At 48.6% G+C, this 22232-nt stretch overlaps 1 protein-coding gene across 5 annotated transcripts in view; it reads left to right on the top strand.

Moving 5' to 3' along the window:
* The window catches only part of KCNH1 (potassium voltage-gated channel subfamily H member 1), a 378415-nt gene that overhangs the window by 291532 nt on the left and 64651 nt on the right, over positions 1-22232 (top strand). For 4 of the 5 annotated variants that reach the window (XM_073900230.1, XM_025877844.2, XM_025877845.2 and 1 more), the window contains one exon: positions 808-1004. In XM_073900230.1, the coding sequence (XP_073756331.1) occupies positions 808-1004 (197 nt within the window). Of the gene's footprint in view, positions 1-807; positions 1005-21446; positions 22088-22232 lie in introns of those variants that run through there. The other variant, XM_073900232.1, reaches the window with a different exon arrangement.

Below are 22232 nucleotides of genomic sequence, written 5' to 3' on the forward strand. Positions count from 1 at the left end.
TATTAAGTACACTCTTGCAGAATGCCAGGTACGGAGGGGCTTGGAGATACCATGTGGATGGGGCCCATGTTTTTACACTCCCAGGAGGGCCTTTGGCAAGAGTGAGGAACATGGAAGGAGGTAGTGGGGGAGGGGGAGGAATAAGGCACCATACAAACATAGACCCTATGGCCGTGGACAGAGTATGGAAGAGAATGAACTCCACCCCTACGTGCCTTTTTCCGCATGGATCATCCTAAACAGAGGAAACCTCTCCTGATCTTCAGCTCCCGATGGAGAGTCCTCACCTTCTCCATACTGTTCACCTCTCTCTCAGTCAGTCCCACAAATGGAGATCCACAGTTCACCCTCCTTCCTTCCTTCTCTTTTGCCTGCACTTACTGGCAGAACTCCTACTCGGCGCCGGACGCGGTGTGACGTGGAGGGAACTCTCACGTTGGGAGTTACACAATAAACAAGGACCCAGACAAATCATGTGATTATGGATTATGATTGGTGTTTTGGGAAAATGGGGGAGTGATAAAGAATAACAGGGGGTTCCCACTTTGGATAAGATGTTCAAGGGGTAGCACCCATGACCCCAACGTCATTGGCTAAACCTTAACACGTATTATATAGTATTTTAAAGTTTCTTAAATTGCATGCTGTTAAGGTTCAAAATAAAACCTGTTTTTGTTTTTTGTTTTTTCCTTTCCAAGCCCATGTTGCAGAATGTCAAATGGAAATTTGGGAGACAGGGGGAAGCCAGCCTGGATGGCCAGATGCCATCTGGTTGACACTTTCTTCACCAGCACTTTCTCTCCCTAGGGAAAGGAGACGTGTTTGGAGATGTGTTCTGGAAGGAAGCCACCCTGGCCCAGTCCTGTGCCAATGTTAGGGCCCTGACCTACTGCGACCTGCATGTGATCAAACGGGATGCCCTGCAGAAAGTGCTGGAATTCTACACGGCCTTTTCCCACTCCTTCTCCAGGAATCTCATTCTTACCTATAACTTGAGGAAGAGGGTAAGCTGACAGTTTGGGTTTCTTCTCCACCAAGCGCCGTTTCTGCACACTTAGCATAACCACACGGGCCAGGAAGAGTCCTCTCGCAGTTTCTGTAAGGGGAGCAGTTGTTTCTCTAGAGGTTCTGAGCATGGCTTGCTCTTCAGAGCTTTTGCTATGAAATAAGGGCCAGAGGAATGTTGCTAGATTAAAAGGCGGATTCATTTTGCTGCAGCAGGGATTTGTTCGTGACTGTGTCCACGCGCTCTCCCCCCAGCAATAGCTAGACCTTCTAGCATTTTGAAAAGATCAGTAAAAAAAGGTCATGAGTCAGTAAAATGGCTGAGGGGGGCTACTTAATTAAAGTAAACTGAATTCTTCCTGGTGACTGGGACTCACTAAATGGTGTGAGGCCATTAGTCAGCTGGTAATAATTTTTAAAAGCTATGAAGATGAGTCAGTTGGGTCCAGAAAATCAGAAAGGTATGGAATCTGATTGCCTAGAGAATATCGTGTAGACACCGGCCAGTTTAATGGGTTGAGAAATGATTAGTAGTTTTAAGAACTGGAGAAGATTTCTTGTCTGAAATGGTTTCATTCACCCTCAAATCATCAGGATTGCTCCATCTGTCTCTGTGAGGGTTAAAGTATTCGTTCGTCTTGTACTCTTGAGGTTTTTCATGACTGATTTCTTGCACGTCTTCTATCTCTCTTAGTGAACAAGGTAGCTCTGACCTATAGGAACCATGTGGAAGGATTGTCATAGGAATCTTTCCAAAAATGACTTCATAATCTTTCCTCCAACATTGTTCTTCGTCTTGTGGTCCTTGTCTCTGTGGATGGCGTATCACTCTGGGGTTCCAAGTTAGAAACGCTGGAATCATGGCTGATGCTTCTCCCCCTCTCCCATGTCTCAGGTTGCTCAGCAAATCCTCTTGGTTCCCCCTAAGCTCTCAAACCTGGGTCCACACTTTACTTCCATCCTTGGGGCCCACCCTGAGCTCTCGGGACACAGCACCCCAATACAGACCTTCCCTGAGTCCTGCCCCACACAGTACGCTTCTGCCTTGTGTCACTCCTCAATGTGGTATTTCCTCCTTTGGCCAATTGTGTGGCCTTAAAAACTAATTGGATCATGTCACTTGCTTTGTAAAGACTTTTTGCCCCCACCCTAACTTTAGGATAATGTCTGCACACCTCAGGATGGCCTATGTAGGCTTTTCACATCTGGCCCCAACTTAATCCCCAAGGCCCAACCTCAGCCACTCTTCCCATGCCCCCCTCTGCTACCCGGACCATTCCCAGCGTGAGAGCTCTCTAGAGCTCTGCAGAGCCCTGGGCCTCTGCGTGTGGCTTCCTCAGCCTGTCCTTCTGTTTTCTCCTGCTGTGTGTGACAAATGCCTGTTAACCCTTAAGACGGCCGAAATGTTTATTTGTTCATTCATCAAACCCAGTATGCACCAGCTGAATGAGACTTGACATATAAAGCTGAATCACACTCAGGTCCCAATCTCCTGCAACCTAAAATCTAACAGAGAAGATCAACCCAGGAAGGGTAGATGCAGTACATGATGCGAAGTACAATGAGTGTGATTTATATGAGCTATTGTGGGAACGTGAAGGTGGAGGGCAGCTGAAGGGGGAGTTGGGAAGAAAGTGTTGTGGCAGGGGGTGCGGATACTTGAGCTGAGTCTTAAAGGATTGAGTCTGCCAAACAAAGAGAGGGGGCAGGTGTTGTATTTGGAGGGGCAGTTTGAGTAAAGGCACCGAGGAAGGAAATAGACTTTTGTCTTTCAAGTTCCTCGTACAAGGTTCCAAAGGCCTATCATTGGGTTGCCCCAACAATATGCTCCCACCTATTTTATTTTACTTTGAGAGAGAGTGAGAGAGAGCACAAGCAGCGGGTGGGCCAGAGGGAGAGAGAGAATCTTAAGTGGGCTCCACACTCAGTGCGTGGAGTCTGACGCAGGGCTCGATCTCACGACCCTGAGATCATGACCTGAGCCGAAATCAAGAGTCAGAGGCTCAGCCAGCTGAGCCACCCAGGCGCCCCTGCTTCCACCTGTTTTAAAAATCCCTTAATTGTATTGTCGTGTGTGAGTCCCTGCTCAGAGACCTGGGAGGGCAAGGTCTCGGTGCCTTGGTATCCCCAGCGCCTAACCCAGTACAGAGGATTAATAAACATTTGGGGGTGCAAGGACAGAAAGATGGGATCTCTGGGCCTCAGTTTCCACATTGTGAAATGTGAGGTTGTGGCTGGATCATTTGTATTGGTCTGTGATTTGAAAGCTGGTCATTCAAATTCTAGTGGGGAATGGGCAGTGGTGGAGAAGTGTGCATTCACGGTTCTTCCTTGTTTATTTGGGAGCATGGAATGATTTCTGGTCGTCCTTTTAGCCACGTGGATTCTTCTAAAGTCTGTTTTTTTTTTAATTTTTTCCTTCTTTTTATGAAAGCAAGTTGATTATAATCAGCTTTCAGTGTTGCTGATAATATAGGTTGAAAAAAAGCGCAGTTTGGGTTATTTGGAGTAGTAATCATTTTGGAATAATTGTGGATCAAATAAATCTGTCTTAAAAAAACAAGGACAACAACAAAAACAACAGTGCCTCAGTGGTCAGATTGTTTTTGTAACTGCAGAGTGATTGACGACTCTTGCAGAAAGGAAGCCTCGGGGGCGGCATTTTTGAAGGGCTGATGGAGAGGAGGATTGGGCAGGGTCTGTGTGGCCACAAGCATCCAAGCTGTAGGAGGTATGAGAAAGAACTTGGGAAAGATCAGAGGTGTCCAAGCAGGCAGCGCCGAGTGGTCCTTAAGATATTTAGGCACTCCCTAGATACCCCTCAGACATGTTGTGGAGGGGACTGAGGCACCCAATGGAGAGTCACATCAGTTGACCTTCAAAAGTCCTTCCAGTTGCAAGGGCCTATGAGTCTGGTATGGATCCAAGACAATTTTAGTGAGATCCTCTTCCTTTATAGGAAGAGGTAGCCATTCTTTTTCTTGGAAAAAAGAGGCTTGTCATTTTGGTGTTGCCATTGTAATTGCTCATTGTGTCCTTCTGAGAATTAATTCATAGTTACATAGGGCATAGAAGACAAGAACATTACATGCATGAATTATTCTTGTAGCTATTTTTTTTTTTTCTGGCAAAGTAAAGTGTATTCTTGTGGCTGTTTCTGTCTTGGCAAAATCGAGTGTTATTTGCAAAGATTCCTGAGAACAGAGTGCCTTTGACATCTGCTTGGGGAGTTGTGTGGTTCTGTCGATGTCCTCTAGTGCACAGCAAAAACTTGGAGCCAGAAGGTGTGTCTGCGGCCATCCAGTCTGTCCTCCATTTTCCCACCACCCTCATTTCACAAATAGGACCTTTCAGAGAAAGGTCACAGAGTTGGGTCAGTAACGAAAGAATTGGAGCCGGAAATGACTCAATGCGCAGGCCTCTTGCTGGTTCTCCCAGCTTCATGGCCTCCCCTGGCCTTTGCATTCTTACCCTTACCCCCGTATCCCCAAATCCATGTGTGTGAGCACCACCCTGCTCTCGGCACCACTCTTGGGACCCAACTCAGGAAGGGACATGTCACCTTCCTCGGTTTCCTCCAAAGACACCTGAAGTCCTAGGCAAGGGTGAAAGAGGCAGAACCCGGGAGCCAGTCTAGCATTTTCCTTGCCTTTGGGCACCGAGCCAGATGAGACCTGGGTCTGTGTCCCGCCTCTGCCACTTAGTGCTTCTGCAAGTTGTAAGTGCTTCCCCATCTGTAAAATGAGGGCAATGAGAAGTTCTACCTTGTAGCGCAATTGTGAGGATGAAATAAGATAGTTCCGGCAAAGCTCGCATACAGGTTCTTGCACACGGTACGTGCTCCATTCCGTTATCATTTTGTTTCATCCACTTGACACCCTGCTCCCCTCTACTCTTTATTATCATGTGCCTTTTGGAAAATAAGAAGAAGGCAGTTCTTCTGCCTTTGCTTATAGAGGGTACTCGCTCTGCAGAACGTTCTGCAGGGCGGATGTTGTCTCCGCACCTCTTGCCGCCCAGGAGGTGTTGGCTGCTGTGGAATGCTGACATGCTGCCGGCCCCACTGTCTCGTCAGCTCCCCGAGTAGAGACGTCAGCACTCACTCTTTTCGCTAGTTTCATTCACGGAGGGAGAAAGTAGGCCGTTCCAGCATCTTAGTTCCGTCACCAGGGAGTCAGGGGTTTGCCAAGAGGAAAGCACCGCATCCTTGATTCTTCTGAGGACGTGGCACGTAGTTGTCCATGAAAAGTAAGGGACAGTGGAGCCTTCCTCATCCCAGACCCATGGCATTCTAGGGGACAAGGCTCTCTGGGCATTTCCCTCCAGGCTCTGGGTGATCTTTTCTCTGCACTCAGAGCTTCTCACAACACTGATAATAACATTATCATCAGCTCCCGATATTGTGCGAGCGGCAACCTCCAGCACAAAGTTAGGCTGTGTCTTAGGTTAGATTATTCAGTCCTGAGAACAGCCTCATGGCATTATAGTGTTAGTCCCATTTCTCAAAGGAATAAACTAGGACCCTGGGGAGAAGAGAATCACTTCTCCAAGGTCACCCAGCCAAGAAGCGGCAGGTTCCAAACCCCACACGTGTCCCTGATGCTAAGCAGCGTTGTGTCGTCCAGTAAAGGCTGACTCTCAGCTTTTCCTGTGTTAGCGTTCTTTGGCTTCTGCTTTCTCCTGGTTTATTGACTTTTCAGAGGTGGCACAGATTACCTCCAAAGTATCTTCACTATCTCCCAGCAGACTCAGAAACTTGTGCAGTAAAAAGGAAGGGAGGGAGGGAGGGAGGGAGGGAGGAAGGAAGGAAGGAACTAATTTGTATAGTGAATCATAGTAACATCCCAGTTTGGGAGACATGAGAATTTTCTCCCTCAGAGTGATGACCATACCATGGCCAGGTGTGCGGGAGAGGCATAGTGGTTAGGTTAGGCAGTAGGCTAACCTGGCCATGATATTAGTAACTTAACTAAACAGAGCACCAGCTTTGGGGTGAGGAACCTGGGTTTGAATCCTGGTTTTGACTACTGACTAGCTGTGTGCCCTTGGGAAAGTTACTAAACTATTCTAAGTGCATCTGTAAAAAGGGTCTAATAAAAGTCCCTCCTAATTAGGTTTACTGAGAAGATCATACGCATTTAAACAAAGAAAGTGACATAGTACCTGTCGGAACCACTCAATACCTATTTGTACCCTTCTCTCCACAGCCCATTCTCTCCATCCACCTTCAGCCTTAGAAGTTCTGAGCTCATGCTTTGCTCCCCTTTGTTTATAACCAGACCCTTTCTTTAATCAGTGTCTCCCTTGGGCTCTACTGTCCCTTCAACCTGGGATGAGGGTTCACTTCCCAGCAGGTGCTAGCTAGGAGATTGGGTTCTCCTGCTCATCATTAGGACAGTAGAGAAAATGTACCACAATTAAATGATGTATTGTAGACAAGTAATTACGTAATTAACAGCAGTCAGTGCATGGGCTAATTGGCATGTAGGTAATTGGTGGGGTGGTTTTCCTTCTCTGTGTGTGGGGCTTTATTTTTAAAGCCAATGTTGTTGTGGTTTTGAGTATGTTTTGTGTAGCTTGTGCTTATGGTAATTTGTTCCAGGATGGATTTTTCTTAGCTCGATAAGGCCCCAGCCTAGTGAGTTTGGGAGGGAGCTGAGACTATAGTTACTGGTGGCTTCCAAGCAGGGGCCTCCTAATGCCTATTTTCTGCAATGAGGTTGCCATAGTGAACTGTCTTAAATACTGTACATACATTTCTAGCCTTTCCCCCTCCTCGGTAACCAAAGGGCATTTTCTTCTGGAGAGGAGAAGGTGAAAGCATTGGAGTCTTGGAAAAAGAGCTCAGTTCGGGAAAGCCTCTCGGTTTTCTTTCTGCGCAAGTCCTCGTGGAAGGTGTTGAGATGGAAAGAAAGATCCCAAGGCCAGGTGCTTAGCAATGTATCCCCTCCCCCAATGAATCATCACAGCCTAAGGTTTAAAAATGATCTCTACACAGCCCATTTTTTTTTTTTGGTCATCCCTCCATAGTGAGGACTTCTGTGGAATTAAAATCATCTATTAGACTGTCAGATTATAAAGATAATAAAATCAGGGTGTTAGAATTAGGGGTGGGGGCAGGGGACAGATGATGTGAGTGATGAGGCCATAATTCTTTCAGGAACAGCAACGTAAAAATCAAAGCCAAGGCCCTTTTCCCACAAGAGGATCAGGGGATGATCTTAAGGACCTGCGTAGACTTCCATGGATCCTTAGGCATCCTCCCTAATACCCCAAGAACATGTAGCAGAGCCCCGCAATGATCCCTGGGGGGTGGGAGACAATGAAAGCACTCCATGCTTTGTGGAATCAGCTTCAACTGCAGGGGGCCAGGGTATATGTGGACATTTCCAAGGAAGCAGTAAGTTCTGGGATGCAGGTGGGCTTTGAAGCTAGATCTATGCATCTGGGCTCAGCCACGTGCTTGCTAGGGGTGAGGGTGCAGGGGAGAGACTGAACAAGTATAGCTATTCCTCTTCTGGGGACTCATCCTGTTTACTCCAAAAGATAGCTGTGGGAAGGATGATCGAGGGCCGGGCACAGTGCCTTACACATGTGCAGGGGCACAGTCAAGTTACTTTCCTTCCATTGTCCATAGGAATGGGGGTAGCAGAGTGAAGAAGGAGAGCAGGAGCCCTAATAGTGTGGCTCATAGAATAAGCACATGGAGACAGCAGAGAGTGGCGGTTATAAATGTGCACTCTGGAGTCAGAGTTCTTGGGTTCAAATCTTGGCTTTCCTTAGTGATTATGGGCCAGTTATCCAAACTCCCTGAGCCCTGGTTCATTCACTTATAAAATAGGAATAGTAATAGTACCTTAGAAGGGTACTTTGTCATAGCAAGTTCTCAGTGTATGTGTTGTTCTCATTATTGTTAATGATGAGCTCAACTTTTCTGGAAATGAAGAGATCCCGTCAGGTGCTAAAAGTTTTAAAAGGGGAGTAGGGGCTGAAATTTAACACCTGGAAATCCCCCAGACAGATGATTCCAAGATCTGTGCCTGGGCCTCTCAGGTAGCACCAAAGGAAGAGGTGATTCATCAGGGAGGTTTGGTAAAGAATGGCTCTTCTGGGCTCGTCACAGATCCTGCTTTCCTCCTAAGGCAGAATGGATAGAGGGAATGGTAGAGTCCAATGTGAAGGAGGTGCTGGGGGAGGGCAGTTGTAATTTATCTTACCCCTTATCAACCTTGATGCACTATTACATAGTATGTTTACCACAATTTAGAAAAGATCTGTCCAAGTTTAGAGAACCATGAGGCCCAGTGCAGTCCTTTGGAGAGTAATGTATCTGCCTAATATTTCTTAGACGTGTGTGATTGATTCGTAATAAGTAGGGTAGTGTTAATGAGTCCCAGATCATGGGTTCAGTCCCCAGGTGAGCAAGCTGGCTTCCCGAGGTCTCAGGAGTTGAGTCCAGCATTTCGCACATTTATTTGACACCCCCCCCCAACACTTTTTTGAATTACACCAGGAGTTTCTACTATCTACTCCAATATAGCTATTGGCATCCATCAGACCTGGTGTTTTCCCGAACATCTCTAGAAACAGGGACTAGATGCTCTTCAGTGTCTCTTCTGGCTTAAATGGTCAGTGGCCTGTAGAATGGACAGGTCCTGTCTGTGAAACATCAAGAAGCCAAAGATAATTCTAGCAGTGGAAGTCCTGCTCACTCACCCTCAGTGAAACCCCGAGCGGAGACCGCTGGCAGAGTCTCCCTGCTCTTAGAGCATCCTCCTGAACTCAGCTTTCCCCCACCGCCCCTCCAGTGGTGCATTCCTGTCTAGTGAGCAGTGGCCTTAGGTTACCAGCGAGCAGTTTTGTCCCCATCCCGGCAACCCATGTGTTAATCCCGGCTGCTCACGGATGCCTTCTCCCTGGCTCCACCAGTCCCTTATTGGCCCAGTCACATTTCATGTTCCTACCCCATCTGCCCTGTTTCTGTGCTTCCTTGTTTTAAGTGCTTCTTCCACTCTTAAAAATGTGCTCTTTGGCTTTGAACATGTTCTTATGAATTTTGCCAGTGAGTCATGGAGGTTTTTATTCTAGCCTGCGCTTTTACTAAGTGGAGAGCTAGGATTGCAACCCAGGCAACCTTTCATAATAATAACTGCCTTCTAAGATGTTAGATTAATGGAAGCAAATGTTAGTTCAGCCCCTCCAAGGGGGCTTTGAACACCTGCCTCAGGAGATCATACACAAAATCTATCCCAGACCAGATGTCCATGCAGATGGTTTCTGGTGTAATGTGTGTGACAGGCCCGCCCAATTTTGGTGCTTCTCATTGCTAACTCTGTTGGTTGCAATTCACTTGTGACTAGTGTTACTTAATGGTCTTGTCCTCCCTGTATTTAACTTAGGCTTCTGGGGTGAAGTTCTGAGTCCACAATGGGGCCCAGACTCCATATAGCGTCTCTTTAATCTCTCTAGTGTAGGCGAGGCCCCCTGTCTTTTGATCCAATAAGTACCAGTCACTTTCTCTTTGTAGCTCTCATCAAACTTCCAATGAACTGTTCGCTGTAGGTCATTTTTTGCAATCTAGAAGCTCTGTAAGGGCTGGGCCTTGTCTACCTGATCTCTCTTTCCTGATCAGCTCTCTTAGAGCTTGGTACAAAGTAAGCATTCGATAACTGAATGAAGGAATGAACAAGTGGGCCAACCAACCATCCATCCTCCAGCCAACAAATGAGCATACAAGTACACCAACTTCCTTCTTGTTATTGCTGTAGGTTTTTAAAGCCTTGACTATAAGATGGTATCTGTAGAGACACCTCTCCTTCTGTCTGTCTCTGAAACTTTGCCCATATATCCTATCTCATCCCACTCGCCTTTTCTCTCTCCCAGGCCCTGAGTATAGAGGTTTTTCAGCCTCTGTAGGTACCACTGATGCCAGCCTAAGATAATAATAATCACCCCCATTTATTGAGTATCTCCCAGGCCCAGTATGTGCTATAGCCTTTATATGCATCATTATCTCATTAAGATGCTGAGGAAACTAAGGCTCAATTAGGTGAAATAATTTGCCCCAGATCCAATAAGCTAAATGGAACTGGAATTTGAGCTCAAGTCTGGCAATCGCCAAGACCATACTCTTGCTTTTGTGCCCCTCCTCTAAGTGGGGACCCCACTTCACTGATCCGGGGATAGCAGCCCTGGTTCATGAACCTTCAGTTCCCTGGGAGGAGGCCATCAGCCAAAGGCTGGCTTTAGAGGCCGTAGCATGCCCTGCCTGTGTCCTGTGTCATTCTATTAGAAAGCAGGCCCTTGGCTGCTGCCTAAGGGCATCTGGGCCTCATGGAGGCGCCACGGGGCTAGATGGCTGATGGCCTTTGAATGTTTGTATTTGTTCAGAGAAAGGAGAAGGGGATGCTATTGAGTCACATAGTCCAACGACGGAGCAGAAAGAGGCAGAGTGATCCTCCTGACAAGTTCTCTGTGGGTCAGCTCTGTTACCACAGCAGAAGCAGAGACTTGCGATGGTGTGTGGCAAAGCTGCAGTTTGTTTCAGTCCATCATGAAAGGCCACTTGACTGGAGGTGTGCAGCTGGACATGCCCCTGAAGATCAGGCCATGGCCCCCATGTTGGTCAGGGAGAGGCCTTAACGTCAGAGTGCGGATATGGTAGCCATGAGTCTAATGCCCCTTCTAGCCCAGGAGTAGTTAGTAAAGGCTGTGAGGGGGTGATTTTGAGGTGGATAGTGATGGTGGAGGGGGAATTTACCTGACTGGGAGAGAAATACAGTCCTTCGCAAGCACCCCTATACCTCATGGTGCACAGGGCACAATACAGTCCTTTGCAGGCACCCCTATACCTCACGGTGCACAGGGCACAATACAGTCCTTTGTGGGTGCCCCTATACCTCACGGTGGACAGGGCACGGATGGTTGGTTAAATGGCTGACACTCAATCAGGAAGATGTCTTTGCATGGATGATGGGAGAACACTGAATCTGAATCATTAAGAATGATTAGAATCTGGGAAGAGAGGGCCTCGGAGGGAAGCCACTGGCCAGTTTGCCCATCCCCCAGGTTTTGTTCTTGTTCCTTCCCCACCTGGTTTTGAAGACTCCACAAGGGAACTGTCCCAGACTTACAGGTTAGGGGCAGCGCAGCTTCAGGGTTTGACTTTTCTGGAGGTGCCTAGAGACCCCAAGGAGAAGTGGACCAACAGAGGACGTGACACTTTCAGAGGCCTGAGGGAGCTTGATGCCTCTTCCACACTCTTCCCACTGCACCTGCTAGTGCTATAGGACCCCGGTCTCCCCTCAAACCTCTCACTTGCCAGGTTTTAAAATCCTCCTGACTGTCCCCAGGTGGCCTGAAGTAGAAAGAGCCAGCATATTTTCCATGACAGATTTAATTTTTAAAAAGCCCCTTGCTATAGGTGACATGCAGAAGATGGTGTCTTATCCCTGCAGACAGCTCCTGCATTCATTCTGCTGCATTTCCCAGCGCGCTTCTTGCAAATGCTTAAATCAGCTTCTGGTTCACTGGGTATGAATTTCTGAAAGGGGATCCTTGTTCAGAGGATAGCACCTAAAATCCTGCCCTCCCCAGGCTGGAGCACATCATACATTTGGCACTTCCTGTAGGTGAGGCATGCAAGTGCATCCTAACCCTGTTGGACCTCTGTGACCATGTGGATGAAGCTGGGTCCCAGTGACTAGAAGCAGGGTGAGGACTTCCCCAGGCTTGGGACAAATCCTATCAGCAGGAGGCAGGTGGTGGAGTTGGGGTGGGGGGTGAAGAATAACAGGAATAAGAAATGTAAGAATAAGAAATGGCATAAATACTAAAAATCATTGGTGATAGGTGTTAACTGGACTTGTTGCGGTGATCATTTTGCAATATATACAAATACAGAATCATTGTATCGTATACCTAAAATGAATAGAATTCGGTATGTTGATTAGATTTCATTTAAAACAATACTGGAAAGCCTGACAAAACCAAGCTCTTTACTGAGGATGGCAGCTAGTGGCATGCCATGCGGGAAACCTTTCCTTCCCGAAAGCCCCTCACTCAAGCACATGGAGGAATTCTGCCTTTGGAATTTGATTTAACTTGATTTCATCAAAGAGATGATGAAATGATTATGTAAGGCTCAGGCGGCGTGAAGGGTGCTGCCTTTCTCTGATATCTTCCCTATGTGGTTTACACTTGGCCCTGGGAGGACTCGGGAAATCTGGGCAAAGCTACTTTCTTTTGCCCCAGGACAGCGAGGAGCTGGGGCAAGACCCGGGCTAAGGGAAAGAGAGGGGATTGAGAAGTCAAGGTAAAGGATACCTGTGACTGAGAATGGCTAAAATTAACAAGTCAGGGAACGACAGATGCTGGCGGGGATGCGGAGAAAGGGGAACCCTCCTACACTGTTGGTGGGAATGCAAGCTGGTGCGGCCACTCTGGAAAACAGTATGGAGGTTCCTCAAACAGCTGAAAATAGAGCTACCATACGACCCAGCAATTGCATTACTGGGTATTTACCCCAAAGATACAAATGTAGGGATCCGAAGGGGTACGTGCACCCCAATGTTTATAGCAGCAATGTCCACAATAGCCAAACTGTGGAAAGAGCCAAGATGTCCATCGACAGATGAATGGATAAAGAAGAGGTGGTATATATATACAATGGAATATTATGCAGCCATCAAAAGGAATGAGATCTTCCCATTTGCAACGACGTGGATGGAACTGGCGGGTGTTACGCTGAGTGAAATAAGTCAATCAGAGAAAGACATGTATCCTATGACCTCACTGATATGAGGAATTCCTAGTCTCAGGAAACAAACTGAGGGTTGCTGGAGTGAGTGGTGGGGGGTGGGTGGGAGGGATGGGGTGGCTGGGTGATAGACATTGGGGAGGGTATGTGCTATGGTGAGCACTGTGAATTGTGCAAGACTGTTGAATCACAGACCTGTACCTCTGAAACAATATACGTTAAAAAAAAAAGAAAAAGATAGCAGGAGGGGAAGAATGAAGGGGGGGAAATCAGAGGGGGAGAAGAACCATGAGAGACGATGGACTCTGAAAAACAAACTGAGGGTTCTAGAGGGGAGGGAGTGGGAGGATGGGTTAGCCTGGTGATGGGTATTAAGGAAGGCACGTTCTGCATGGAGCACTGGGTGTTATGCACAAACAGTGAATCATGGAACACTACATCAAAAACTAATGATGTAATGTATGGTGATTAACATAACAATAAAATTTTTTTAAAAATTACAAATATTGACCAAAAAAAAGGATACCTGTGACTGGAGAGTTTCAGGAGGATGAGTAGATTTTGCAAATAGTATTTATTGAAGAGAGGAGCCTGGCACCTGCTCTGCGCAGCTGAACTTGGCCTGGGGATGCACATGCCTTTGCTAACCCCAGACTGCGAGCTGGGCTAGAAGAACAACCCAGGGAAGAGCTTGTCTGCCAAATCCAGTTTTCCCGATCCTTCTGCCCTGAGGCCAGATGAATGTAGCAGCAGAGTGGCTTTGTTTGACTATTAGGCTGCATGTTGAGGCAGCTGGGAAGCTGCCAGCATTTTCATCCTGGGCTTTCTGCTTAAGCTCTGCCTAATTCCACTCTGACATTTCTCTCAGGTTAGAACCTGAACAGGCATGCTTTGGGCTCAAGGGCTCAAGTCTTGCTCACTGGCGCTGGAGGCATCTCCTAATCTTCTGTTGTCATGAGCGACGAAGCTCCTCCGAATCTATAACCAACCGTTTTGAGCACGGTTTCCATTTCCAGCAGTCCCAACTCCACTGATGGGAGAGCTACAGCCCAGGCCCCTGTGCTCTGTGCTTCCTCCTTCCCCTCTCCCACTGCCGGTTACTGCTCCAAGTATTTGGGGCTCACGCAGGAGGCCAGAGCGTGAGGAGTTGTCCCTTTGTCACTGCATGGGTGCTGGCTTCCATCTGCTTCTGCAGAGCCGGGCACGGTTTGCCTCTGTGCGTGCACGCCCCTCGTGCAGCCATGGCTGGAAGTTTGCAGGCTTCTCAGTGGACTGGTCTGACAGTGTGTGTGTGTGTGTGTGTGTGTGTGTGTGTGTGTGTGCGCACGCGCGTGCGCACACACACAGCATTCCCTCCCATCAGTGATTAGTCCTAAAGAAGGCTGGATCCAATCCCCCCCCAGCATCCTGTTCCTCTCCCAGCGAGTGTTGTGGGGTCAGCTCCTCTTGGCTAGGGAAGTGGGTTTTTTCCCTTAGGATTAGAGGTAAAGATCGGCCTGACATCTGTAAGCTTGATAACGCTGTAAAGTGCCACGTGTATTCAGCTGTTATTTGTCGATGTGTGTACTTTCTAGAAGGTAAATGCCCCCATTTGGGGTCACTGGCCAGAGCCCCAGATCCTTAGTAATTACAGAGCATAAAGGGGGGAAGGGAGAAGAGAAACTGCACCTGTTATGTACTCTGAGTACAAGGCTTTGTAGGCCAGGGGCCTTGGATGGCATCTACAAATAATTCATGGCTACAATACCCCCCAGTGAGTTTACTATAGATTATTTGTGATCCTGAGGCTCTGGTTCAGGAGACAAAAGATGCTCCTCCGTGGAAGCAGTGAGAAGCAGTACACCAAGGTCCCAGCCCAGAGCTTGGGAACAAATGTCCAGGGGATGGTACTTCCTCCCCTCCGTGAGGCCAACAACAGCCGCTCAGAGGCGCTGGCCTCCTGCTCTCTTGGGCTAGCGGTGGTGTCGAGACTCCAAGTTTTGATCACTGTTGACTTAACTTCCACTTTATTTGCACATCTTTCCTGTTGTCTGCGTGCGTCTGGTATGGCATGGGAGTCGCAGATTTTCCTCATCCGTCTTGAGCTCGCCAAGGAAAAGAAACCCATCCAGTTGGAAGCTTCTTGGGAGTGGCACCGTGGCATCTCCCTTCCAACTCCGGACCCTCACTCAGCCAGGGCACCCCCAAGCGTCTCCCTTCCCTGTGGTTGCGGTCATAGATTACCATGCATTGAGTGGTTTAAGACAACGGAAATTTACTCTCTCACACTTCTGGAGGCCAGGGGTCCAAAGTCAAGATGTCAGCAGGGCCACACTCCCTCCAAAGGCTTGAGGGCAGAATCTTTCCTAGCTTCTCCCAGCTTCTGGTGGCTCCTGGCACTTGCTAGCTTATGGAAACGTAACTCCAGTCTCTGCCTCTATGTGCAGATGGCCTCGTCCCTAGCCTCTGTGTGTCAAATCTACCCTTCCTTTCTCTTACAAAGACACTGGTGGTTGCATTCCGGGCCTACTCTAATTCCAGGACGATCTCATGTCCAAGTCTCTACATTAATTACATCTGCAAATAGCCCATTTCCCAATAAGGTCACATGTATAGGTACGGGGATTTAGGCCTTGCACCTGTGTTTTGGGAAACCACTCTTTTCCTCCTCCCTTCCCTCTCTTCTTCCTCTTCCTCCTCTGCTCCCCTTTTCTCCTCTTCCTCCTCTTCCCGAGTCCCCTCCCAGCACAGGAATCTATTTTTTCTCATAAGGAATATTCTTGTATAAGCTCTGCTCCTTCTCCTGGATGGTTCTTGGAATAAGGTCCAAGTGTTTGGTTAATCCTAGTTCCTTTGAATCTTAGAGTGAAATATTTTCCTTTGCTTTTCTCATGAGTAGTGTACTTAGTACCCAGTGGAACTCTGTTTGAAAGAGAGATTGACAAAATACAGAAAGCACCAGGATCTCAGAAAAGAGTTTTGTGTTAGACATTAGAGAGAACGTCCTGCTGTCAGAGGCTGTGAGATGTTGGTAAGTAATACCCAGCGCAGATGGTCAAGAACAACCTCTGCTTGACCTTCCAGCTCTGATCTCTCATATTCTCATTCTAAAAGCCTCTCATGGTTCCTTACAGCCTCAGAATAAAGCCCAGACCCAGGGATCTCGTGTCAGCCTGTACTTCCAGCTACAGAGCAGAAGGCACCTTCATGCTGGTGTCTGATGTCCAACCACACTGATAGTTCCAGAACGTTCCATGTACTTAGTATCCATGTATGTCATCTGGCTTGGAGCGCCCCTCACCCTACCTCACCTCCTCCCACAGTTCCCAACCCAGCCATCAAAACCCCTACTCAGATTCTACTTCCCACCAAAGCTGCCTTCAGTCTATTCCCAGCTAGAATCTCTCTCTTCTCTAATTTGTTTTTCCACAGGGTTTTGTTTGGTCCTTTAGAGGAGATAGCACTCATGGTTTCCTATATGGTTGGGTGCATATCTAATGTTTTCTCTGGATTTGGGGCCCTTATTGACATGTCTATTCCTTGCATTTCTTCATGCAGTCCCTGGCAGGTAGTAGATGATAATTTAAGCAACTAGAATCACAATTCAGTTGCCACTCACCCACGTTTGCACTTCAAGTCCAGAGGTGGGGATTCCAGCCCCGCGTTCTCAGCCAGCCTGTCTTTCTCCTCTCTCTCCAGCAGGCACCCTCGGGCCAGGGTGCTCCCGCATGGCCCACACCCTCCACGCCAGGGTGACAGGTTGTCCCAACTTACCTGAGACTGTCCTGGTTTCAGCATCTAATGCTCTACATCCTGAGAAACTCATCAGAAACTGGTTACCCTGCTCCACACTCGGCCTCTCCTGGCTCTTGCTGCAAATTCCTATGAATTGAATCATATGCCTGACTCCACCTTTCTCTGGTCATTTGTCCTGCAACCGCCTAACTTCTTTCTGCAGGTGGGTGTCTGGCCCTGGCCCGGCACCACTCTCCCAAGGCTTCCTCCAAAGACAGTCTCATGAATGTGACTCCTAAACTTTCCACCAGCTCATGGGCATCCTGGTCTGGTCTCCCTTCTCCACACCAGCCCCAGTCCTAACTTGATCCATGTTACCTCCCAGGTAACCTTTCCCTCCCACCTCCTCCTCTAGATTCCCTGCCTTTATCACATCAAAGAGGGCCTTGGAGGATCAGATCTCAGACCAAACCCTCCCCTCTGTAGAGCCACAACTCAAAGATGCCTCCTCCGTGAAGCCCTCCTCAGGAAACTTTTCCCCACCAGCTCATCACCACTCCATCCTTCTTCCTTTGGGGGCTCCTAAGTGACTGAATGGATCATGACCTCTTGAGGGAAGTACCTGGTGTCCCGGACTAGTTGTTGGGGCCCGAGTTCCACCCCAAGTTTGCTGTAAGGTCAAGTTCTTACCTTCAGTTTCATTAATTGTAAAATGAGAAAGTTAGGTGAGCTCAAGTATTTTTACCAGCCTTACCAGACTTGGCTTCCAAGGGTATCTGCCCCTCTGTGTGCTCTGGAGAGCCTTGGATACAAACATCTTAAGCGAGACAGCTGTGGAAAGAGGCCTCTGGAATCTCGTCTCCTGTTGGCACATTACCTTCATCAAGCCCTGCTTGACTTGTAATTCCCATCTTTATCCTTTGATTGCCCAGGATAACCCACCCTGGCCCAGCTATGAAGGGGACACAAAAGCCACCACCTACAGCTTAAGAGATCTTAAAGTACAATTAGAAGATTGATTCTTTTGCCATGACTTGACTTAAAGAACTCAAGATTTGGGCGGAGAGGTTCAATTCTTGAACCTCTTTGTCCCGGGCTCATTTCCAGCAGACCCACAGCTGTGTCTGTTTTTTCCCCTCTGTGCCCAGGATGAACTTGTCAGGACCCACATGTTGCTGCCCTTGGATGTTTTCAGGGGAACTCAGTCTATTGAAAACACGGACTGGGGGTCCTTCAGCTTCGGACTCTCTAACGTGTGCACATCTCTGGGTATGTGCACATGTACTTTTAACATCTGCGCCCCACTTTCCTTTGGACGAGGCATTTTCACATGTTTTATCTCATCTGATCCTGGCAACAACTTTGTGAGGAGCCTGAGGGTGATGGGAACCTCAGGATCAGGGAAGTGAGATGTAGGGTATGTGGCAAAACGAGAGCTCAGACTCGTCTTGTCCAACTCCACATCCCACATCCCTTCCACTAGCCCACTCGCCTGTGTGCGCCGGCGGTGAGGTGATGAACAGCCTTGGGTCTCCCCAGACCGGGGCCCTGAGAACATCCCACTGACAGAGGCAGGCAGCCAAGGAGAGCCGCCTCGTCCCTGGGTTTAGTTCTGTAAACTAGTGTCTCTCAGTCTTCAGTGCACACACAAACGGTCTTCAACCTTGTTAAAATGCAGATTGTAGTTCAGGAGCTCTGGGGAGGAATCAAAATTGAGCATTTCTCTCAAGCCCCCAGGTGATGCTGGTGTTGCTGGCTAACCGCATTTTGAGGAGCACACTGAGCGGCAAGGCTGACAGGGACAGGGACTCTCTGTCTCTCCAAGCCTGTCCCCAGGAGCCCACTGTTCTTCCCCAGTGACAGAGCCCGTGGAGAGGCCCAAGAATGCTGATCATGGGCTAGGAGAACCTGAATACCCACCCGTCCCCCATCCCCACAGGGTCTGTCTGCACTCGGGAGCAGGGCGTTCTGTACAGGGTTCCTGTGTCTTACACACGATGCGCCACCCTGGGACGTGGCCTGCGCACCCCTGCCGCCGTGGCCCCTTGGCAGGGGGAGATCAGTTCTGTCCCGGAGCAGAGCCAAGCGTGTTGTCCCATGACACCCCCCTTGCCCTGTGTTACACCAGACGGATGGCTTTCACGTCTGGTCACCTTCGGTTCTCCCCTGGCGTCTATAGTCTAGAAAAGGCCTTTTCAGCTGCTTTTAGGAGCAAATGGACATCTGGAAATAGAGTTTTAGATGTGCCAAATACCAGAATTTCCAGGTTAAAAAAATGGAGCAGAATATTCGAATCCTGGCTGCCCTAGAAAATCAAGGCAATGCAATGCACCCATGGAGCATTTCCTCACAGAGACCTTCCTTCCCTGACCCTTGCGCTCCCAGTCCAAGTTAGTTCTCCCATCCCTTTTTACTCATAGCACCTTTTCTCCCTTCATAACACTTAAACCATTGATCATTTTAAATATAAAGTCTTTGATATTTGCCTCTTAGAGTAGTTTTGTCCCCTGCCGTCTCCCCAGTAATTAATGCTACCTGTGTCTTTAAGGATGGAGGATGGGGGATGGACGGGTCCGCGGCTCTTTACCGCTCAGGGACTAGGCAGTGGTTCTCAAGGTGTGGTCCCTGGTTAGAATGGCAAATTCTTGTTCCCACTCTTGCCCTATTGACTTAGGATCTCGGGAGCTAAGAATCCTGTACTTTGTCAAGCAGTGATCCCAGGGTCACTGTGGGACAGCTCTGCTTGCAACCCTGGCACTGCGTAGGCTCTAGATATTTTGGGGGTGAATGAGTAGGGTCACTTCCATCTCTGAAGCTGATCCTGCTTTTCTGGAGTTTTGGGTTGGTCACCATCAGACTGGTGGCTTCTGAAATACTTTAACAGGAACAATCTCTCTTGATGGGCAGGCCAGAGGCTGCGTTAGCGCCTGTTTTGTACCTAAAAACAGGTGCTTGTGTTGGACTTCCAGATTCCTCCCTCCTTTGCAGGCAGCCTGGCTTTCTGAGGATCCTTGAGGGCTCCTCAGCTCCACTCTCCAGTTGTAACCAGCACCCCCAGGCTGCCAGCCTGACTCAGGCCAGTGGAGAGACCCAGTCTGTCTGACCCAGAGCTGCCCAGGTAGAGGCAGTGACTGGGGGTAATTCTTTCCACCTGAATGAAGGAGCCCGCTAAAGACCTGGCCCCCAAAGCTTTCCCTGAGGCATGCTGGCCCTCCTGGGAAAGCTGCTCTTGCCTTGCTCCTGCCATCCACCCAAGAGCCTCTCTCTGGGGCCCTCTGATTGACTTCCATTGTTCAATTAGTCTCTGAACAACTCGGGGAAAGCAATTATACGGCGCTTTCCTGGCACCCTCGGGAAATGATGGGGGCTTTCTTATTGCGCAGGCCCCCAACCCCAGGCTTGTATCTCTTTCTTCTGCTCTCCATGCCTTTTGCTTTGGCTAGAAGCTCGCATTTCTCCCCCATTGTTTGCAGGGTAATCTGTCTATCACATGAATCATTTACAAACAGTCCCCTTCCTTGACTCTTAATTTCTTCTCGGTGCCTTGATCTCTGTCCTCTCTTGTAATTTCCTCCCTGCCGCCTAGGACTGCATTTTCTGGATGGGTAAATAATGCCACTGACAATGCTTTGAAGTAGTTTTGTAGCTTTTTCTACCCCTGAAAACACACACACACACGCACGCACGCCATGAACTGAGCCTCCCCCATCTGTTTTCATAACTTGAATCTCGCAGGTACGTGATTTTTCCTCTCACTCTGCATTAGGCTCCCCCAGCTTGTTAAACCTGCTCCCAGGTATGACTACCTTCTAGACAGCTTCTCCGTGAGCCCTCCTCTGGAGCTGAGAGCACTGGGGACCTAATCAGGGCCCTGACCCACAGTGCTCTCCGTCAAACCCAGCCCTGTCCCACAAGCCTGACTGTGTGCCCAGTTCTGTGCTCGGAACAGTGCAGGGGATGGGGGGTGGGGCGCTCTGACTGCTGCTGCCTCCAGCCCCTAGGAAATTGAGGGCTCTGGAATTCTCAAACCAAGGGTCTCACTCACCCGCCACCTGCTGTGCATGGTTCCCCTGGAGACTTGGAGAGAAAAGCCATGAGCAGTAGTGCATCAGGACTTCTGGCCTAATGAAGGGAATTCTTTTGATGTCAACATCTTTGGCCAATGGTCATCTTGAGCCAATAGCCCCCCTTTGCTAAGAGCGACTCCAGCCGAATCCTCAGGAATAGAATAATTCCTTCTGACGTCAGTGTGACTAGATTTGATCCATTGTCATTTTCTTCATTGTTTTTGTTGTTGTTTTCTTGGCCTTTCTCTGACCTCACATGGTGCTTTTGAGAAGGCCTGCATGGGTGCAGCCCCTCCCTTCCTGCCCTCGGCTCCAGCAGGTGACTGCCTGACTCAGCCCGGCCTGGTGGCTCACCCAGTTGTTTTCCTTCCAGGAGTTATGGGAGCACTATCTCTAATCAATTTACTTTAGGCAAATTAGCAGGATCTTGCCTGCTAGGAATCCTGTCCACTCCTTGTAATCTGGCTGCGTTCTTCTGCCCATCCCCAGAAGGTTTTGTCATTCTTTCAGATACTCCCACACTGGTGTCCAGTTAGTTACTGCAGGCTGTCACTACAGGGATGTCCTTTCGGGCTGGTGGGCTGTTGACCCTTTCCGTGCGGTGCCTAAGGCTGGCCCTGGGCACAGAGAACATTGTACACTTTGGGATGTATAGTCTGTGTAGGGTTGTCAGTGAGGGTTTTCCATTCGCCACCCGTGCCTCCATCCTCCTCATGCCTGCTTGCTTGCAGGCGCGCTTGGATAGAACCATTGCTCAGGCGCAGCTTGGTGTCAAGATCCCGGGGCTGGGAGCCCCAGGAAGGAAGATGCCTTTACTTCCTCATTTCTGCCTGGCCTCTCTTTTACAGCTGTGGTGTTCTCAGTGTCCTTATGCCTTTCTCTTCTGGCCTCTCCTTGTACAGGCAGAAGGACAAAGGAACAAGACTGCCAAGGAAGAACCAAGTCGGCCTGGATCCTTCTGCATGCTTCTTGCCTTTTGGGATGTTCTTGCACCTTGTATACAGAGCATGTCCTATTTACTAGCACATTTCAGTTTAGTAAATACGAATTCATTCATCCCATTGGTAGTAAACTCTATGTTTACAGAAGCCAAGAGGAAGAGGAAGTTTGGTGATAGTCTCTTATTTTTTTTATGTCTTCATTATCATGGATCACATAGTGTCATGTTTCAGAAAACACTGGCGATCACACTCAGCACCACATGCCACACTCACCACCACAGCCATCTGACGGATCCCAGGGACCAGTTTACCAAAGCCTGCAATGGGCCAGTTTAACTGAGCGTGTGTCCTCTCAGGTGAAAGTTATTGGTCTTTTTAGAGATGATTTTATGTGAGGGGAAAGCAGGTACCTTGGTCACTCTGATCGGCAAGGATTGAAGGGACTGCCTTCCATTTTAATTTTGGACCAAGCCCACCTTTCCTGTGTCCAAGCCTGAGTGTGCTGAGTCTGTTTTGGTTCTCACTAGCCTGAGTTTGGTTCTTCAGAATGCTCTTTAATAAAGAAAAATGTTTTTGGCTATCTGGATGGCTCAGTTGTTAAGCGTCTGCCTTCGGCTCTGGTCATGATCTCAGGGTCCTGGGATCGAGCCCCGCATCGGGCTCCCTGCTTGGCAAGAAGCCTGCTTCTTCCTCTTCTGCTCCCCCTGCTTGTGTTCCCTCCCTTGCTGTGTCTCTCTCTGCCAAATA

The sequence above is a fragment of the Callorhinus ursinus genome, unplaced genomic scaffold (assembly GCF_003265705.2).
Source record: "Callorhinus ursinus isolate GAN/ISIS: 27379988/994484 unplaced genomic scaffold, GSC_fseal_2.0 scaffold13, whole genome shotgun sequence".
NCBI classification, from domain to species: Eukaryota; Metazoa; Chordata; class Mammalia; order Carnivora; family Otariidae; genus Callorhinus; species Callorhinus ursinus.